This window comes from Lichenostomus cassidix, chromosome 4 (assembly GCF_008360975.1).
Source record: "Lichenostomus cassidix isolate B80296 chromosome 4, HeHo_3.0, whole genome shotgun sequence".
Classification (NCBI taxonomy): domain Eukaryota; kingdom Metazoa; phylum Chordata; class Aves; order Passeriformes; family Meliphagidae; genus Lichenostomus; species Lichenostomus cassidix.
In genome coordinates this window covers 32,604,758-32,620,735 of record NC_139484.1, presented here as the reverse complement: position 1 = coordinate 32,620,735, position 15,978 = coordinate 32,604,758, and the positions used below count along the sequence as shown (strand labels likewise).

The following is a 15,978-nucleotide window of genomic DNA, read 5'->3' as shown; positions in this document are numbered from 1 at the left end:
TGAGTTCTGTTATTTCTAAGCTCATGTACATCTGGTTTCAACAGGCAGCCTATGCAGGTTTTTCGGTTATGCTGAAGTTCTCACAGCAGGGTTGGCACTTCAAACTAGCTGAACAAGGATAGCTGTGCGCTTGTTTTGAAGCTTTAAGTTTCGTTTTATCCTCTTTTTTTAGTTTTTTTTTTTCCGTCGTGCTTCAGACTTTCACTGCTACTTGTGTTTCTTTCCAACAAAGAGAAATAGGCTGCATAGTGTAGCAGAACAGCTTTCCTGTGTTTTAAGGTCATAACTCATATGTTCCTCCTCTCCTCTTTGACTGCTCAAGATAAAACTGGGATTAACCAGTAGTGTTGCTTTCTGTGGAACATGGTAGCTGGAAAGAAAAGCAAGTGTGGCTTGCTGTGTGCAAACATGTACATCTTCTGCCCTTTGTTACCTTTCCTAAGTACACATGTGATAACAAATGATAACTTTTAACACCCACCCACCCTTTGCCCCGGCTTTATATCTTTATCATATTCCCAACTCTATCTTGTTCTCTTAGTATCTTTAAGCTTTTTCTTTGGGGAGGGTGGAGGCTTTTCACATGTGTGTGAGCTCCAGCTAGAAGCTCATAATCTTTAGTGCTTACCCTGAATGCTTGAACCTCTGGCCAGGGTAGAGCTACAGTGAATTGTCAAGTAGGAGCTGCTGCTGGTCTGTGTCAGCCCCGAACCCCTTATCTGTGCCAGATGGTTCAAGCCCACCCTGGCTGGAGGCAGAAATACTCCTCAGCCCCCTGGGTTCTCCTGGTGCTGCCTGCCTGGGTGCATTGCTGGTGCCATTGGCATTGCTGGGTACTGTGGGCCTGGGCACACAGCCTCCTCCTGGTCATCACCCTGCCCTAGGCTGAGCTCACTGCTCTACAGAAGGTGACTGCAGAGCTGCTCAGGGAGGTTGTGTGCAATCAGCTGCTTGAAATGCCACATGGAAGGGGTCAATGTGTGCTGCTGTGCAAGGGAGATGGAGCTCAGCTGTGACCTTGCTGTGTCTGACATGCCACAGTGCTAAATTGAGCAGTGAGTCCTACCTGTTCTGGTCATGCTGTATCCTGCTTATCAGACAGCTCTCTGCTGGCACCGGGTTGGGTGCAGGGGTGGGCAGTGCTGTCCATCCCCAGTGTTGCAGCCTGGGTTCCTGTCCCTGCAGTGTCAGCACCTGTTCAGGGGCTGGATTGCAGCACTGCCTGAAGTAAAATCCCTAGTGTGCTGTGCATGCAGTGAGCACTGAAGCATTGGGTCCAACTTTCAGGGGGTAAAAACATAACTGCTTTGTGAGCACAGGGGTTTGCAGTGCTTTGCTAACCACCAACACAGCCCTGCTCAGGTGAGGTGTGCCAGACCTGCAAACCTGTCACTGAAGTACTGAAGTGATGCTCTTTGTGTAACTGCAGCTGCTGAAATGAATCTGTATTTGCAGGCCTTGGTAAGATATACTGGATTGCAGCTGGGGCAGCAAGAAGGTAACAAAAATGAAGGAATGTTTCCTAACATGTTACAACTCTACCTTAAAATAAAAATTAAAATAATGTATTCTTTTATCCTGGTTTTTATGATTCAATGTTACCCCAATAGTTTTTTATTTCTGTAGAAAACCAATACATATGTTTTTCAGGTTTGAGAAAAGAAGTATGTCATACCAGTTAAGGAATATATTTGGAGTTCCTGAAAAATGCTCACATTGTGGGGTTTTAATAATTTCTAGCTGAAATGCTGAACTGTGCTAAATATGTTTTACGCATAAAAGATGTGATTATCTCTTGTAAGTGTACTTCTTACATGAGGGAAAAACTCTTCAGTATTTCTGTTTTGTCTTTCTGAATAGCTCATAGTGGATATTCTATATAAACACATTATATTTCATTTTGCGAGGGAAATCACTGATTGTAAAAGATTTTAACAGGATTTTCCTGCTTTAAGGTTCTACGCTAACATGCAGTTAAGCAGCCTTGCTCTGCTGGAAGTCATTCTTAATCCAAAAAAACAAGGTTTGCAGGAAGGACTGAAGAGACTTGGGCAGACAAAAGTCTTAACAGGCAATTCAAGAGATGTGAAAAAGTACTTTCAGCTTTGGAATGAGTTTGGCTTTTAGGCATTCTAACTAAAACCCATGTTGCCCTGTTTGTGCTGTTGGAGTGTTTCCTGCTTTGCACAAATATTTTGCAGCTGATCACTAGCAAGAAAGAGAAAGGCCATTGGAGTAGTGAGAGATCAGTAGGCTAATTGTACTTGTCTGACGATAGTCAAACATTTGAAAGTTATTTGCCATACTAATGTTTCTCCCGATTGATGTCAATATAAATCTTATGTGACCCTTAGCAAAATTTGGCTTTCTGTAGACACTGAGATATTTATAGCATATGTATGTGGTGTAAGGGAAATATTTCCAGTCTTTATTCTCCTATAATTTCCTTTTTTCCATACTGGAAAGGGAAGAGGTGAATTGTTTATTATCCTTTGGGAACATGCTAAACTGCTGTTTCTCACCAAAGCCTTGCATTTACCTCCGTTTCCTGCTGACCTGCTATTACAGGACTTAATGAAATGTACTCTCAAATTAAATTTTCATTTTCCCCGTATAAAGACTGTCTACAAGACAAGGAGGTAATTCAAAGTTTAAGAAATTCATGTTTTGCCTTTCAGAATATGGGGTCTTAATCTATCTTGGGATCAAGTCTTGTTAGATTGCATCCATGCAATCTATTCTGACTTTGAGTAGACAGCAATTTGTATTTGTGCAGGCTTCCTGTAAGAATGCACTTGTAGATGCAAAGAGGGCTCAGGCAGTTCCATGTCCAAATGCTTCATGTTTATAGATGGATTCACACTGTTATCATGCAAAGCTGTTTTTACCATGAGCCTTATGTTATGCACATCAAATGAAAATGGATAGTTCAAAGTTGAATGTAAATCTGACTTTAATCAGAATTTTGCATTTTTAGAAAGACAGAAAATGTCAGAAAAATTTTTCAATTTTTAACTAACCTTTGTGTCAGAAAATGAGTAAAAAAATTTTACACACAGCATCTATATGAATCCATAGCAAAAGTAAGAAAGTTCTCCATTTTCTTTAGATGCATTGACTTTGATAGCTGAAGAATACAGACTTTGAGAAGTGTACAAAGTTTATTTCAAATGACAAATTATTTGAAACGCATACTATCTTTTTACAAAATATACAACCAACCAGCTAGTTGATAAACATATTTATCAAAGATCACAGTCAATGCCTTTTTCAAAGCAGATTTTATGGTATCCGCATGTCTTTAAGCAACAAACATTTAGAATAATTTTGTAGACTGACAACAGGATTCCTAGGGCACTTTTATTTTTACTTCTATGAAGGAACATGCATATATAGTTTTCTGATAGATACATTATGTTTTTCTTATTATTTTATCAAAGTCAATTGAATAATTATGGTTATATAAAATATCCAGTGTCACAATAGATCCATATACTCATTTATAAGACATAACTGTTAAATAGCTACTCTTCACTTTTCTTGCTTTCCCGCACTCTTTACCTGTACTTCTAAACAGAGATAGCCAAGGATACATATCAAAGCCAAGTTAAATAAATAATTTTAAAATATATATATAAGTGGTAGGAAGCCTGTTTGGGAAACTGCTTTTTTTTTTTTTTTTTTTGAGACTCCAAAGGTTTACCCAGAGGACGGCTTGTTGGTTTAGATAAGTTTGACCATCTTTTTATGATGGTTTTACACAACTCCAGAACAGGGTCTGAAGTTAATTTTTATTCATAGACAGAGGAATTTGAAAACTTTTGTTAAGCTCTGACAGTATTAATTCAATTAAGATTTCAATTTCTTAGAGATAAGGGAGAACATATAGACACTGATTAGAAATGGAAAGTTTCAGCTATCCAGGTTTTTTTATTGCTGTTCTTTGATTTATTAGAAACTATGTGTTATAAGAAAAAAAATGTAATACTGGATTTAAACCATGAGACTTCTGATCTTTGATCATATTTATACATTTTTAAAAAAATGCTGTCATTTCAAGTCTAATGCAATGACTTAAAAATCCGGGTTTGTTTTACTTTCAGGGTTCTTTTAGTTGTGCTAATGAAAGGGCTACCATGTTTTCCTTTACATTTAGGTATGTAATTTCTGCTGATAAAAAAGACAGATGTGAAGCATGTATCTTTAAGAACAAAACTCTAACCAAGCTAAATGTATTCTTGACCTCCAGTGCTGAAAAGGACAGCCTGTTTTCTGTTTGAAGTCCTCATTCATTGTAGTGCCACGTTCAAATATCCCATTCATTTAAATTACAGGAATAGAGTGCTACGCAACACTCGGGCTGACCAAACAAAGGTTTCTTTTCAATGGTCTATTTTTATGCTCTATTTATAATACTGTAGCAGGTTTTTTAGGAAAACTACTATTAAGCAAATAGCTCTGTAGTACTGAATTTAAGTATGTTTTAACTGTCTGGTTCGGCAGCCCAGTTTAAGAAAACAAATGATAGGCTTTGCAGTAACAGCTCATTAGACAGGAGGATGGGCTTGACCTTAAGGCCTGGCTTGAGAGATCTGAGTTATCAGTTTTGCATGACCCTTGGCTAATCTCTTATCTCTGTGTGCTTAAATTCTCTATCTATAGAATGAGGGATAACAGTCTCTTTGCTTTCTTATATTGTAAACTCTTACTATGCTTACTATACATGAAGCCAGTAGGACCACTAGTGTGGTCCTGACTTTGGTACAATTGCAATAATGCATTCTATGTTATTATTAAGGTAATTCCATAAAGATGTAATGTTAAATGTTAAAACACATATGTATATATTATTAATATATAAAAGTATAAACAAAAAATGGACTTTCACAGTTGTGTGCTGGAGTGGAGTCTGATACTACACTGCCCTATGCACAGCCTGAGCTGAGTAGTCAACTGCACATCCAATTTCACTTAGTCTGAACAATATATGCCCTTGGACAGATCCTCCCTTCTTACTGCCACTAGAAATCCAGCTCAGGTACCTGATGATTGATTTGATCTACAACTTTCACTAGTCATTATGAAAGCCAAATAATTTACAGGGAATTATTCAACCAGGTAAATTCATGTACATCCTCCATCACCGCCCTTCCCCTACCACCACTTCCTAGGGTGTGAGACAGAGGTCTTTCTTTCAGGTCCAGCAGAATGTGACAGACAGGACTTCTGAAGATGTGACTGTGGTGGCTGTCAGGTCAGCTGTTGTTGATCTGGACATTTGACTAACTTCTCTATTGGTTTAACTGTTGCTTCTTTAAAACACTGAAAAGTCCAATACAAAGTTGCTGGGGGAAAAAAAGAAAAAGGAGAGAAATAGAGAAAAACATTAATGAGAGGTTTAGTAGAATAAATTAGTCTCACACAAAACAGAGTACATTGTTTATGAAACACATGGATGAAATTTGAAGTAATGTTTTTTTAATTTGGAAATTTCAGCTACAAAGTTTGAAAAAAAAAGACAAAAGCAAGAAAGCTGCCAATGTAAAATTTTCTTCAATTTTTTTTGTCCTGTGTTTTGCCTATACAACTGACGAAAAATCAAATTCAATCCTCTCCTCATTTTAAATGTTGTGAGAGGCTGCTGTGCTCATTTTAGTTTCCAACCACCAGTTGAATTTCAGGCTTAAGGGTGCATCCTGTTTGCATCTGCAAATGGCTTTATCCATATGTACAACTCCACCGAGATCAATAAGATTACTCATGTGAGTCAAGTTACCCAGGCATGTAAATATTTGCTGAATTCGGACTAAAACTGGAAGGGAATGTAAATGTCGATGGTAAATCCTACTTAAGATAAAGGGTAGCACCCACAATGACTGCAGTTAAGAGAGTTAGTTCAGGTGCCTGTCCCCCCTTACTCCCTAGCTGAGGTATACTGAATTCTAAACAGCTTTAAAAAGCAGAAGCATCTTCAGCCAAATCCCTACAACATGTATTATGAATTAGTAAATTTTGTTTGGTCCTTGACTTTAGTTACAAGAAATCAGGTCCCAAAAGAAAAGGAGATAACACTGAAAATACCTTTTATCTTGATATTCTGTGGGGGAAGGAATTCCAGTGTAAGTGCACATGTATAATGCAGCTACTGTAGTCTCAAGCAAAATGCATTCATTATATGAGGCTTCAGAGCACATTAGAGAAAATGTAGATGCTTTCTGCACAAACAATCTGCAGGTATGGATGCTGAATGGGAGGAAAGTGGGTTAAATTTACTCTTCTTAGGACGTGAAGCAAATAATTCAGCATTGATTCAAGAAGTCACTGAGCCTAAATTCCTCAGTCCCTCTGTCCATTCATTCTCTGCCTGCTGAGTGAATTGATCCAATTGCTTATCTTTCTAGGTTTATGCTTAAACTGATGGTGGAATCTCATTTAACCTGCCTCTAGTTTAAATGTAGCAGTGAAACATGGCATTCAGTAGTAAAGCATCCTTCTGGCATGTCCTTCTTTCTACTGGCAGCTCAATTCTGCCACTCAGTATGCAGCCCATCTGAGATTAAATTTAAGATATGGTAATCTTTTTTTTCAACCACACAAACTTGCCAGTTTACCATCCCATATGCACATTCCACGTGTTTATAGGCCAGCACTACAGAGTGGAATGGTACCCTTTTGCATGGCTGGGGAGTGGTTTAGACTCTTTTCACCAAGGCAATTTATGCATTGACAAGATTCTTGGTATAGGGTTGTTAAAAGTTTGACTTTAGTCTTCTTTTCACTGTTGACCACTTAGTAAATCGAAACATCTTGGCTCCACAAAGTGCAGATTCTGCCACCATTTATTTAGGATGCTGTCATGCCTGGGGCTACAACATTATTTTAATATATAATGACTTTAAAAGATGCAAAACTACTGACTGCATGATTTATTCATTCTTAAATTGCAAGAGCGCTAGGCTTCCTTTTGATGCCTACCCTATTAGCATATGCTACCTGTGTGCTTCTGCAGTCACTTAGTATTTGAATGTATATGCCCTAATCAGCTATAAAGCATTAATGTTTTGCACTTGTATAGCCTTTCATCCAAGGAGCTAAAAGTCTTGCTGACAATGATTAAGAATTACAGTCCCCTTTGAAGTGGGAGAATGCCACTACCTTCATGTTACGGTAGGCACAGTGAGGCGACACAGTGAGGCGACTTCGCCGTGCCTCCAACACGCGGCAAGTGTCAGTGCCCGCAGCCCCGCAGCATCCTCTGCGGATGCCGCTTTGGCCAGCCTTTGCACTAATGACCCTCTCTGCCCCGCAGCTTTGCTAACAGCCTCGGAGGGCAGCGTTCGGCCCCTTTAGCGGGCTGGGTTGTTTTTCACCCTGCCTCACGAAGGCATTTGGCGGGGGATTGGCCTGGAAGGGGGAGAAGGCGGCAGCGGCCGGGCGCTCCGGCTTTGGGGCAGCTATGGACCGTCCCGCCGTGCGCAGCTCCCAAGCCCCGTTCCCAAGCCTAACGAGGGCAGCCCGGGTGCAGTCATGCCTGCGGCTTGCCTCGCTCCCTCCCATGTCCCGCACAGCGCTCGGCAAGGCGGGTGTGAACTGCGAGAGGCGCGGATTTACCTGGATTGCTCGGCCGGGGCTCAGGGGAAAGGCACTCGGGAGTGGAGCGGCATGCAGCGCCGGTGGGAGCAGCCGTGCCGGTGCAGCTTCCTGCGCAGGGCCAGGTTGGCTGCGGAGAGAGGGAGAGAAGCGGGGCGTGAGGGATCCCCGGCAGTGCCCGGCAGTGGCGGCCCGGGGCTGCCGGTGCTGCTCTCCCCGGGACGGGGCCACCGGTGCCCGTGGCCGTGCCCTCCCATGCCGCCGGTGCTTCCCGGGAGCAAGTCTGCAGCAATTGCCCACCTTGGGTCCCTATTTGTCCCTGTTCCCCCCTCCACCTCCCAGAAGTTTCTCTTGGGATAGGCGAAGCATCCTGTCCCGCTGCCGCTACAAGCAGGGATGAAGCGCACAGAGGACGCGCCAGGTCCAAACTCGTCCCGGAGGTCCCAAACCGCGTGCTGGACGCCACCAGGCAAACACGCCGGGGGTGCCCACGGCAAACACTAACCCCAGGCTCCCCACCGGCACAAGCATCACGCTGAGGCATCGCCTACCTGGCCGCTGTCCGTGGGCTGGGAGGAGGCTCGCCAGGAGCACAAACGCGATCCAGAGGAGCAGCTGGAGTCTCATGTCTGCGGCGAAGGCGGAGGCGCGCTCCGGGCTGTGTGTCGATGTGTTTGGGCGAGGAAATGCACGCCCGGGGGGCAGTGAGGGCCGGCAGCGCCCGCAGCCCCTGGCCGCTCACATGCCAGGGCCAAGAGGGGAGCCTGAGCCAGCCGCCTCCACCGGCGGGGTTAATGATCAGGCAGGGCCAAGGTTCCTGGGCTGCTCTGCGGGCTGGGCTTCCCTCTCTCCCCTTCTCCCTTTCTGTCTCTCTATTTCTGTCACTCCCCCTTATTTTCCATAAGCAAACAGCGCAGGAATGAAAAGCCCGTGTAAACAGCAGCTCCTGTCAATGCGCAGGGGCAAGGAGCCTCTCGAACAATGCGGCCACTTCACTTTAAATTCAACCCGGCCGGGAAAAAAACATATGTAAAACAAGCCCCGATGTTCCCTCCCCCATTTGCAACTGTTTAAACTTTGCATTGCCCATATTGGTCCCACATGCAGACACCAATGGCAGGGGCAGGAAGTGCCCCCCCGACCTTTGTTCCCTCCCGAAAGCGGGGGCAGGGAAGCCCCCCAAGCATGGCCCTTGTCCCAGCTCAAATGCTTTCTCTCTTCTCTGAACTAGCTGCGAAGCTGTGGCTATTCAAAGTGAAACTGGCAGTAGTTAAGGCTAATGGGTGTCTTTTGTACCGTCCACTGTTTTTAAAGGGTCAGAATATTCAGGAATTAATTTGTGAGCTTTTTTACGGCGCAGAGTGAAATAGATATATCTGTTCCAGCAGTGCCAGTTTGAGGGCAGCAGTTTTGGATGGGACATCCATTTGCATAACCCACCTGTACATTGCATTATGTTTATCCTTGATTATGATGAGAGGTCACTTTAACAAGCTACGCTGAAAACAGCTGGTGCAGTTACCCAAGCCTGAAGAGAAGGAAGGCAAAACCTTAGGGGTGTGGGAGCAGCACTGATGGCTTTGAAATCCAGTGAATTACTGGCATCAGTTGAGATTCGACTGGTCCTTGTCTTTTTTCCAACCTGCTGGTTTCTTGTGATGCAATAGTACCTAGTTATTTGGAAAAAAAAAAATAAAATTTGTTCCTTTTTGGGAGAAGTTTCTGTTATAAAACATGTGGGAAAGAGTGCCTTTCTATATAGGTTAAATGCTACTATTATTACTAGGCAACTATTATTGAAAATTGGATGACGTTTTTATTTCACTATTTGCTAAAAGAGTGGAATATATAGTTGTTGGTTTGCTGGGTTTTTTTGGTTGGTTTGTTGTTGCTTCTGTTGTTTTGAGGTTTTTTGTTTTGTTCATTTGCCCATGTATTGTGTTCCCTTATTGAGGACTTTCCTATTTTCTTTAAAAACCTATTTAACTCAATAGTGCACCCTAGTCCCTCCTCATAGAGTCATACATCATTACTGGGTTACTTAATTTGTGTTGGTAGAGTATGCCCATATAAATTAAAAGACAAATTGAAGCTTGAATATATGGAGGGAATGGTTACTAAATGTTGTTTTAAAATGATACAAAGACTGCTGAGGAAGGTGTTTTAGACAAAACAGTAACAAAAGAAATCCTCTGCTGGTTGATCAGATTGGTCTGTCATAACCAGGAGATGCTTCCGAGTGTTCTTTTTCACAGCTTCGTTGTCATTAAGTTTTCTGTTTGTGATTTCTGGCCTTTAAACTGAACTTTTGTTTAATATTATTGCTGCCAGCTCAGCTGAAATCAGGGTTCCATGGTGCCAGTGACAGAATTTTCTTAAGGAGGATGTAATTTCAAATATAAATGTGGTGAAGCAGGAGAGGAGTGCTGTGGCCAGATCACTCACAGAGCATGTAACAGAACCAGGGTCACATCCTCAATATCCTAGATGCTGTTCTGGCTCCACTAGGACATATTTAGGAATGTGTTCTCCTGCTCACCATGAATGAGAACACACTGGACACCTCATTCATACAGCCCTGCAAATGATGATCACTTTCATTCAGCAGCTAAGGTTCAGGCTCATAACCTTAAGGTGGAAAGTAGTATAGACTTCAAAGTGATAGGGACTCTGCAAAAAGCTAAAAGGCAGAAAGAATGCATAGACTATTGCCAGTCCCTCGGGCTATCTAGGCCTCTTCTGCACCTGAATGTGAAGTTTACAGACATTCTGAGGAGACATTAAATTTAAGGGAATTGAATAAGATGCAATAATTAAGAGCAATATTTATCTCTCTCTTTTGGTTTTTTTTTAGTTTTGTTTACTATGAGCTGTTACTTCCCCTGTTAATTCTTGTGCAAAAGCTTACAAAGGTTTGTTTGTCTAATAAAATCCAGGTCACTATAACATGAGCATGACAGAGTTATTGTAATTTTCCTGTAAGATACAGTAATAATTCTATGCTTCTCCACTGAAGAAATTTCTAAAATGCAATGCAGCCCCACTCTAGAATTTGTAGTTCTTTTGCAAGCAGCTTTCCTTCAGGTACTTACTTTCATGTGGCACAGTGCTGCTTGAAATTAGGCAAATAACAGCTAGGTAGAATGTGGTGATGTAGTAGTTCTGCATTTTTTGCAGTGTTTGCTGCTGGGTTTTGTGTTGGCTTAAGAGGAAAGGGAATGTAAAGTGCATAGGAAAGCTGGAGTTCTGTAGATAATGCTTCATGAGCTAGAAGAATTGGTTCTTTGAATCAAAAGTTTCCTTCTCTTCTAATCTGAAAGGAACATAATACAGGAGTGATTATTTCAGCATTTATTACCTATATCATTGCTACTTCTCCAACAGACACTCTCTTCCCTACTTCGTCCTTGATAGGATCAAATAGTCGAATTATCAGTTTATGTCCAGAAAGTGAAAACAGTAGTTAACATATTGGAGAAATAATTTTGAGAGTTTTGAAAAGGAATATTGAGGACTGCCTTTCCTGAATACTGAATGTTAACTGTAAGTAACACATGACATTTTCTTTTGCTTAACACATTTCAGTAAGTACTGTATCACTTCACTGGTTATAAACTGTTCTGTGTGACATTTTCAGCAGAGTGACTGCTACAGTCTTCTTATTTGGGGAAAAAATAATTCAAAATCACTGTGCCATTTCTAATAATATAATTGGAAGAAATAAGGGAAAAGTGACTGAGGGAATATCAAATTATTCTGGCACATATGGAAAAATAAAAATTACCTTGATAAATGAAAGAGCAAGTCACTGGAAGAACAAAAGAGGAAATAATGTGAGGAAGCAGTAAAATTCATAGTATTAAGGAATAGAATAGGCAGAGTTGGATGATAAGAACAGGAGAAAAAGATAATAGGGCACTTCCTAGTATGGAGTAAAAGATAAGTTAGCATCCCCTATTGGGCTGCTAGTCAGAAACGGAATTATACCTTTGGTTTGAAGGCCAGTATATAACTATAAACTCTAGTGTTTATCGTTACTATTTGAAAACAGCTTTCAAATGCTATCAGTATAAAATGTTAAGTGAAGCTTCTAAAGTACAGGAATTAATTGTTGTATATGGCAATGCTGGTTTCAATCCCAGTATCTCAGATACCCCCTTGGAATAATAGCTCTTCCCCTCTTAGAAGCCTCTAAAAATACATGGATCATAGTGGATCTCTGCTGTTCCATAAGAAGACATGCTGAATGTTCAGCAGTGATAGTAACTGATAATAAGTGAAAATTCTTGTTTATTTTGGCTTGAAATTGTCAGGTAAGATACAATATCAGAGTTTCTAATCAGATTTTCTAACTTTGTTTTCCCCAGATTAATCAATCCTGCTGATCCAGAGGAATTATTGCACTAACCAAACAAAATCTGGGATAAAAACATTTATGTCAAAAGAATTTGGTGAAGCACATCTTTGAGTCCAATTGCAAATGTCATTAGGGAAAGTTCTCAGCTTTTCCTTGTTAATTTCTATTACATTGCAAGATGGTAGGTGGACTGTGCAACAAATGAAATGAAAAAAAAAAAGCAAAAAAGATCATGTGACTTGCCACTCGAAAGGAAGAATTTGGCCAAGAAATGCTCAAAGGGATAAATTTTGAAATGTTTTTTAGGTGTCTGTGATTTCTTTTTTTCACCACAAATTTCACTGGGATTATTATCTCATGGTTTTATAGGGACTATGTGTCTGCCACGAATATAAAAGAAGTTTTTCCTTCAGCCCACGGTACAGCACCAGATGCCAAATATAATGTTTGCCTTCTTCATTGACTATAATCATGAAGACTGCTTTTTCTAGACAAAACTCATTAGCTCGAAAATTATGATTTCAGGAGAAAATAATGCACTCTCTGTCCTGATTTTTATCTGTGCTTGGAAATGAAAACCTACCCAGAAACTAAACTTTATCCCTCCTGTTTGCCATTCTATGCATTTTCTGGAGGAAAAAATTGTCCACCTCCCTGCCTATTAGTGCTCAGCTGCCTTTCCTGCCTGGGGGAGACTGTGCTCCGGAAGCAGATGGCAGTCAGCAAGCAGAAGGAATGCGCACTGGTAACCTGACACTGGAGACAGATGTGCTCAAGGAAAGGAAATGGGGATGGCTCAGACTAGCCTAAACCTTGTACAATTTTTTTTAAAATGTCTTCTATGTGTGTTGCTGAGATGCACAACCTAGAAAATACATTTTCTTTTATTTTAAGCTGGTAGGAAAGTATTCTGTGTTCATGCCATCATTTCCAGCCTCTTACTGCAGTACAAATCATAATTATAATTGTTAAAATAATAATGGAAAGGTTAAACACCCTCTGATAGATTTAGTCTGCCTTACTTCTGTGACCCTACAATCTGTAGAGTTGATTTTATGTAATACAATGAAATACTAGCCCTGCACTTGAATATCTGTAAATTATGAATTCTCTCCTAGACCAAAGACAATTTCATCAGTTACATATGCAACTGTATGATGAATTTTCCTTTTTACTGAAGGAAAATACGTTTACATGGGCTTGAAGGTGCACTTAAGTTTCTGTTCTGTTCTATCCCTTAGAAGTAAAATTGGATTCTAAGATTAATCTAGGAAATACATACACATATTTCTTTTTAGTAGGAAAACAAAGAGGTCAACTCTGGAGCAGCAGTGCCTGTGATCCCCACCAGTGCGACTGCATGTTCCATTTCAGATAACCCATTTGGGGTCAGATTCTTCTCTGGCACTGGTCATAATTTCAGAGCTTTTTTAATTTAAAGAGTCATTTACCTTGTCTTGAATAAATGATGTTCAAGAAAAACAATTCTTGCATAGCACAAGTTTCTGTAATTAATTTTTATTTGCCGGTTAACTTTCAAATATGTAAGCCCCTTACATATCCAGAACCTTTATGCCCCAGGTTTCTGCAGGGAAAGTATTTTTAAAAGTATCTTTTTCATGTTATAAAGAAAACTGTCATATGTTATAACGTAAATAAGGCAAACATATTTGTACCTTTCTGCTGCAGCTTTAACATACATATTTAGGAAAGAGAGGTGCTTACTGCAGTATTTAATATTGAAGCTACTGTTTATATTTACTGAGGAAATCTCAGGAAAGAAATACAGATGTATTTTTGTCCTAATCTCCAAGTTTTAGAGCTTCACATGCAGTTGGAAAATTATTGGTCTTACCTAAATCTATCCATTTAGTTGTACAAATTTCTGTAAGCTTTTCAGACAGAAAGAGTTAACTTCCTGGAGATAATTTTCTACATAACCAATCTTCTGTTTTGGATTTGGGCAGCCACTAGCCACAGTAAAATTTTAATGCAGGAGGCGTTAGGACAGGCTTGGCAGATTTCTGTAGAGATTGGCTGAGTGATTACTTGAAAGAGAATTTCAAATTAACCTCCAGCTCTTTGCATATTTATACTTTTGACTTCAGGTAGTAAATTTGGTTTGCAGCTTCAGTAGATCCTTTTTTCTATGTTGCTTGCATGTTACCATTAGGGATATGGTGTCGCATGAAGCAGCTCTGTAGCAAGAGTACAAGTTCCCATCAGGGAATCTAGTGTGATGTAATGTTTTAGTATTCCAAATAGTTGTCACCATTAATATTAACCCTCTGCAAGCCTGGTCACCATCTTGCAACAAGGTGAAATGTGTGCTTTATGTAAGGGTTTTCTGTAGAGGTTTTGGACCTGTTTTGTACAGTTCTTTGAACTTTGCCTTCTGGCAGGAAGATTGCAGTGCTGCCTTGCTCTTCATCAACTTCTGGGCTGTGATACTACCTTTTCAGTGTTTCCTATCTGAATTATTTCTTTATCTGCTGTGATCAGGAAGGTCAGCCTTGCTATGGCCAGCACAGCTGGTGAGAAGTACAAAGCAGAGAAGGTATCTATGATTTCTCTGCTGTTCTGACATCAGACAAGCTGAAAAGAAGGAATTGCAAGCTTACGTTCAAATAAAATGTATCAACACAAGAAAAGGAATGGAGGCAAGAAAGTCAAGCTTATATTTAGGGAAGTGGTGGATTTCTCATTTAATTCCTATGTTTTTTCTCCCCTGACTGCTGTGTGGGAACGGCTGGTGTTTTCTGGTTGCATTATATATAGTTTTGTTTATTTGGAAAGTTTTGTGGTGTTTACTCTTAGTTAGGATAACAGCATCTACGTGATAACTAGCCTTTTTCCTAGCTGTTCTAGATGTTGTATGCTTCTAACTAATAACAGATTTTTCAAGGTATAAGCTTTACATTGTAGGCTTGTGAGAACTTTCTATGCCAGCACCTTTTTTTAATTACATACACTGGATAACTGAGGAACATGTTGTGGTAACAAAGTCTGCCCCACTGAAGAGATTGCCTTGGAGAAGCTCTCAGTGTTTTAACTGCTGCACTTGCTGGGTGACTCCTGTGATCAGGGCTTGCTGTGGACCTCATACACTAATGATCTTACCATTTCTCCCTCTGGTGCAGCTGTACTGATAGGAAAGGTGGGAAATTTTGAGGAAAAAAGGCTACTACAAGACAGAACCCTGTAATCTGTCACCCCCTTCTAATCCAATAAGGTGATTACTGGCTGTACAACACTTAAAGCTGTAGCAAAAAAGTTCCTGTCTTTTTTTTTTTTTTTTCTTTCTCTATCAATGGAAAGACCAATGATCAAATTATCAGGGATGATGCAGTGGAAATATTTGCAAAGCCTCATAGTATGTACAGGATACAGAGAAAGAATATACTGTAGAAGCTGAAGAAGCTAAGCATTTGTCTTGCTTCTGCAATATACATATATATTAAATAATAATCATGTCTATCATGAATAAAAGGCACAAAGCAAAGCTCAAAGTGAATTTTGTTGATCTCAGTATTTACCACAAGAATTATTTTGTTAAACCCTCGAAGAAGATCTTGAGACTCCAAACTCCTCAAAGTTTTGTAATGGATATCATACTCCCTCAAAAGTAGCTGAATCCAGGAACCAAAACAGCAGCCCAAACCATCAACCCTCAGACAAAATACATGCTTCATGGAAGAGAGAGAGGTTACCTTAGGTTATGTGCATAACTTAGCTGTTGTCAGGAAGTGCAGTTCATGAGATGTGTTGCATCACTGCTTAAGAAACCCTCAGTTGAAATTGGCAGTGGTTTTATTTGCTTTTGAGGCTAGTAAATATTTTCAGCTTGCAAATTTCTACAAAATAGTAATAAATGTCTGTTACCAGAGATGCTGATGAACTTTGCTTTTGAAATGTGCTATTTTACGGATGGCCCATTGCCTGTCATCCGGAGTGGGTGATAGCAGCTAATGGCCCACAGCTGGTGGTAATAGAATACTTAACTACATCAATATTGCAACCTAGGACATTTA

General features: G+C 40.4%; 1 protein-coding gene across 2 annotated transcripts; it reads right to left on the bottom strand.

The window, feature by feature from the left end:
- Positions 1-3,142: 3,142 nt before the first annotated feature.
- On the bottom strand, positions 3,143-8,654 carry APELA (apelin receptor early endogenous ligand). Of its 2 annotated transcripts, XR_014851700.1 has the most exons (4): positions 8,142-8,654; positions 7,612-7,720; positions 6,082-6,243; positions 3,143-5,345 (listed from the first exon to the last, which is right to left on the bottom strand). XR_014851700.1 is itself a non-coding variant. In XM_085058630.1 (3 exons), the coding sequence occupies exons 1-2, from the start codon at positions 8,215-8,217 to the stop codon at positions 7,632-7,634; spliced, it is 165 nt and encodes a 54-aa protein (XP_084914756.1). In that variant the 5' UTR covers positions 8,218-8,650; the 3' UTR covers positions 3,143-5,345; positions 7,612-7,631. The 2 variants fall into 2 exon arrangements, 1 of the variants encoding a protein (XP_084914756.1); XM_085058630.1 differs by lacking the exon at positions 6,082-6,243 and having other exon boundaries at positions 8,142-8,650.
- Positions 8,655-15,978: the final 7,324 nt, after the last annotated feature.